The sequence below is a fragment of the Sprattus sprattus genome, assembly GCF_963457725.1.
Source record: "Sprattus sprattus genome assembly, chromosome: 3".
Classification (NCBI taxonomy): domain Eukaryota; kingdom Metazoa; phylum Chordata; class Actinopteri; order Clupeiformes; family Clupeidae; genus Sprattus; species Sprattus sprattus.
The window spans coordinates 52,499,433-52,504,432 of record NC_137922.1 but is presented as its reverse complement, the minus strand read 5'-3'; the positions used below and the strand labels follow the sequence as shown (position 1 = coordinate 52,504,432).

The 5,000-nt window shown below is 41.8% G+C and overlaps 1 protein-coding gene across 1 annotated transcript in view; it reads right to left on the bottom strand.

Moving 5' to 3' along the window:
• Positions 1–5,000, bottom strand: part of ppp6r2a (protein phosphatase 6, regulatory subunit 2a) — a 24,466-nt gene that overhangs the window by 2,620 nt on the left and 16,846 nt on the right. Inside the window, exons 13-19 of the mRNA XM_080834607.1 lie at positions 4,504–4,619; positions 4,273–4,358; positions 3,973–4,053; positions 3,409–3,506; positions 424–481; positions 169–299; positions 1–35 (exon numbers count right to left, since the gene is read on the bottom strand). The exon at positions 1–35 is cut by the window's left edge and continues 126 nt beyond it. Of these exons, the coding sequence (XP_080690733.1) occupies positions 1–35; positions 169–299; positions 424–481; positions 3,409–3,506; positions 3,973–4,053; positions 4,273–4,358; positions 4,504–4,619 (605 nt within the window). The remainder of the gene's footprint in view (positions 36–168; positions 300–423; positions 482–3,408; positions 3,507–3,972; positions 4,054–4,272; positions 4,359–4,503; positions 4,620–5,000) is intronic.

Below are 5,000 nucleotides of genomic sequence, written 5' to 3'. Positions count from 1 at the left end.
TAGAGGCGCTGTCTGACGACAGACACACTCCAAACCTGCAGTGGACGCACAGACGGACAGACAACACAACTTATTATCGTGCCAAGTGATTCATCATTCTGATCAGAAACAGCAAGAGAGTGTGTGTGTGTGTGTGTGTGTGTGTGTGTGTGTGTGTGTGTGTTTTACCTGGATCGAGATTTAACTTGTGTTGCATAGTTTATCTCTTTGTCCTCCCAGATATCCTCCTCTTCCTCCTCACAGTCTTCAAACTGCTGTATCTTCTCCTTACAGCACGCCTCAAACGCAGCTGCATTGGCCTGCACACACACACACATTTTTTAATTTAGCAGAAAAAGTGACATGTGTGTTAATTTTGAGTGTGTGTGAATTGTGTGAGTGTGAGTGCGGGAGACAGAGTGAGAAGACATACAAGAGACTTACACTATTTTCCTCAGCATCGATATTGAAGTTGATTTCAGCAATGCGGTCAAATGTAGCACTGCAAGACAGTTAAGGACAAGTCAATGACAATGATCACAACGACACATATGCACACCTTTTAATAACGCAAGGCACAATGGAGTGTGTAAGAGTGTGTGTGTGTGTGTGTGTGTGTGTGTGTGTGTGTGTGTGTGTGCAGGGTACCCCCAGGATTTTTCATCTCAAATTTAAGACTTTTTAAGACCTTTTCAAGACCACTTTAAATGAAATTTAAGACCAACATCGCACCTTTCCTGATATGTATATGAATAAAATAAAAATAAAAAATCCTAAGACAGAACCATTTAAAACAATGACTGTGAGGGGTGGACGTGTGTGTGTGTTTGCGAATTTCCCTCTTTGTAATTATAATTGGGTTATTTGTTAAAAATAAGTTATTAATAAACAAACATTCATTAAATAACAAAACCATTGAGAAATAGTCCTCTAAATAACCTCACCAACACGCCAAATAAAAGATTACCAGGACTACAAAAATGTAGCAAAATAGGCTGTTCTGGCCTCTGCTTATTCAGGTCAGCAAATGTATATAATTTGTATTGTTGTTAGGGAAACAAACACCGTTTATTATTGGACTTTTACTTTGACATCATTAAAATGTTCCTCTCGTGGAAATGGCAACAGCTGTTATCTAGAAACATATTTATGCGATGTAATGCTAAACACGTAGTGAGAACAGTACATAGGCAACAACGAAGTGCACCTGTTGGTCTTACAAAAGAACCACCAGAATGACTGAATAAAGTGTTATGAATATCTCAGCCTTCACATATAATGGGGAAAAAACAGCCTGTGTCACTGTTATCTGACGTCCTGTCCAGCACGTCTTTCTGCCGTTATCAATCGGTTTTGCTATCCTTGTTAATTTATTTGATCTGTATAGGTGTTTATGTTGTTCAATCTCATATGTAAGGGATAATGTATAGAACGCAGGTCCTTATCGGAAAATAAGTCCCGACAGGGTGAACCGGACACCGACGCGAAGCGGAGGTGTCTTGCTTCGCCCTGAAGGGACTTATTTTCCGATGAGGACCTGCGTTCTATACATTATCCCGCTTATTATACAGCAACTTGCCAAAACAAAAAAATAACTTAACACAGTGTGTCTTTTTACAATGTATTTGTTACTATACGTAGTGTTAGAAAGCAGAGAAATAGTTCGCCAAAGACGTTGAACTTCAAAGACGTTGAACATTCTTTAGAACACAGCTGCTCAACCGTCCGCTGAAACTCCATTGATAAGTTACCGGACTCAATACTTTCGGAATGATACGAAAGACCTATATCAGAAGCACAAAACCCGTTGCCATTGACAGCACAGCGGTCATTATATGCTGGTCATTATGTAAGGGATAATGTATAGAACGCAGGTCATTGTTATTCCTTGACAGCGGTCATTAACTGCATAGCAACGGTCAGTTATCGGAAAATAGTTGACCGCAGAACGTTGGGAAGCCCCATTCAAGTGAATGGAGCATTCTACAGCATTAAGAAGAGCCGTGTAATAAGTAAGGGATAATGTATAGAACGCAGGTCATTGTCGGGAAAATAAGCCCCGACAGGGCGAACAGCACCCCGACGCGAAGCGAAGGGGTGTTGATTCACCGTGAAGGGGCTTATTTTCCCGACAATGACCGGCGTTCTATACATTATCCCTCTTATTATACGGCTAAAACAAAAAAAAATACTTAACACAGTGTGTCTTTTTACAATGTATTTGCTTTTGTTACTATACGTAGTGAGGTTAAAAAGCAGAGAAATAGTTCGCCAAAGACGGTGAACTTCAAAGACAGTTGAACATTCTTTAGAACACAGCTGCTCAACCGTCCGCTGAAACTCTCTTGATAAGTTACCGTACTACTTGCGGAGTGCTACGAAAGATGTGAATCAGAGGCAAAAAGGCCACTTTCCTTGACAGCGGTCATTAACTGCATAGCAACGGTCAGTTATCGGAAAATAGTTGACCGCAGAACGTTGGGAAGCCCCATTCAAGTGAATGGAGCATTCTACAGCATTAAGAAGAGCCGTGTAATAAATGAAAATAAGTACCTGCGAACGTTGGGGATGGCCCATTCAAATCAACGGGGCTTTTTGGAACGTTCTGAAGAGCCGTATAATAAATTAATTTAAAGTTGTCCAATTTCAACTAACCCATTCTTCAACACTATGCTACCTTATCTTCAAACAGAAAGTAACGTTAAAATCTCAGCTTTCGAGGGTTTGGGAAATAATCGCTGCTGATTAGCTTACTTCTTATTTACATGTTTGGTGGAGGCAATCCAGAATTAATGTTGATGAAATTATAATCAAGTCACCCAAACTGCTGTGAAAAAAACGGGAGTCGCTGAAAAGCGCACTGTTTGCATCCTTGTACAACAGTGTCTTCTTTAATATTAGACGTTTCAATGTCTTTATTCACACAAAAAGCCCCGCATTGTCCTAGATAACTATCTAGCTAGCTAGCGCAGCTAGTGAATAGCTTACGTTAGCTAGTTTTATCCTTTATATCGTGTCAGCATCTCAGCCAGTTCAGAGCCAGGTTGCCTGATATTTTGGATGCGACGTTTGGGTGTATTAAGATTCGTTGTCACAACGAACAATAAACAAATGTGGACTTGATGAACGAAATGTAAGACCTGTTGACGAACATTTAAGACCTGTTGACAAAATGTAATACCTTTTCAAGGCCTTAAATTATGAATACTAAATTTAAGACTTTTTCAAGTTTTTAAGACCTCGCGGGTACCCTGTGTGTGAGAGAGTGTGTATGTGTGTGAGTGAGAGTGTGAGTATGTATGTGTGTGAGTGTGTGTGTGTTTGCGTGAGTGTGTGTGTGTGTGTGTGCGTGAGAGTGTGTGTGTGTAAGAGTGTGTGTGTGTGTGTGTGTGTGTGTGTGAGAGTGTGTGTGTGAGAGAGAAAGCTCACTTGATGTTCTCGTCGTGTTCGTGGAACTCTTCATCATTGAAGCCGAACTGATCCACGAAGTTGGCAGTCATCTGCTGGATCTGATAGTCTGAGAAAGCCTGGAGAACACACACAAGTTACAGAAAACAGATCTGATAGTCTGAGAAAGCCTGGAGAACACACACAAGTTACAGAAAACAGATCTGATAGTCTGAGAAAGCCTGGAGAACACACACAAGTTACAGAAAACAGATCTGATAGTCTGAGAAAGCCTGGAGAACATACACAAGTTACAGAAAACAGATCTGATAGTCTGAGAAAGCCTGGAGAACACACACAAGTTACAGAAATCAGATCTGATAGTCTGAGAAAGCCTGGAGAACAAACACAAGTTACAGAAAACGGAAAAAAATGGTACAACTGTTTTCAATTATAGTGAACTGAAGTGCTTTGAAATATGGCAGATGCTCATACACAAGAAACAAACTAACAGGACACACAAAGATCTCTCCCTGCGGATCAACCAACACACACACACACACACACACACACACACACACACACACACACACACACACATCTTACCTGTTGGATGGACAGGTCGTTGGGGAACGGACCCTCCATATCATCATCCTCACTGGAAGAGTGCAGGTTATGAGTGCTCACCTGAAAGACACACGCACACATTACTAAGAGGCAGAGAAATCCTCCAAGTGCAAATAAAATCTGTAAACAAGCCTTAAAATGCAAATAATATTAACAGGTATATAAAATGAGTGTATTATGATGATACAGGTATTATATATATAAAAGGTGTAAGTGTGTGTGTGTGTGTGTGTGTGAGTGAGTGAGTGAGTGTGTGTGAGTGTACGGATGTGTTCATACCAGATCTACTGTGTTTCTCCTGTTGGTTTCTCTCAGTGTCTCCCCAACAAAGCTCTCCCAGCGCCCCCTACAGTCCTCAGGCAGCTCTGCAACAAGAAGACACCCATGTAGACCACAGTCAGATATAAAGCAGACTGCCAGCTCAGAAGCATCACATGAAGAGAGAGAGAGAGAGAGAGAGAGAGAGATCAGAGAGAGAGAGAGAGAGAGAGAGAGAGAGAGAGAACCTACCTCTGATGAGGTCGCTGATCTGCGACTGAACCTGACCCTTCTCCAAGTTCTGCACCACGGTGTTGGCGATGCGGGTCAGGTGGCCCATGTTGCCCCTCCTGGCGCCGCCCTCCGCCCTGCAGTGACATCATCAGTGTGAGACGCACTTATCTGAGTTATTAATAACCTCTAACCCAACAGCTTATTATCAGATAATTATCATCAAATAAGGGCCTGTGTGCATTTAAAACAAATAAGGGCCTATGGGCATTTAAAACTTAGAAGGGAAAAATGTTCAACAGGAGAGTGGACATAAATGAAGAATCCGTGTGGGTATGAGTGTGTGGGTATGAGTGAGTGGGTATGAGTGTGTGGGTATGAGTGTGTGGGTATGAGTGTATGAGCGTTTGTGTGAGTGAGTTTGTAGGTGCAGTTGTAGGTAGGTAGGTAGGTAGGTAGGTAGGTAGTTAGGTGTGTGTGTGTGTGTGTGTGTGTGTGTGTGTGTGTGTGTGTGTGTG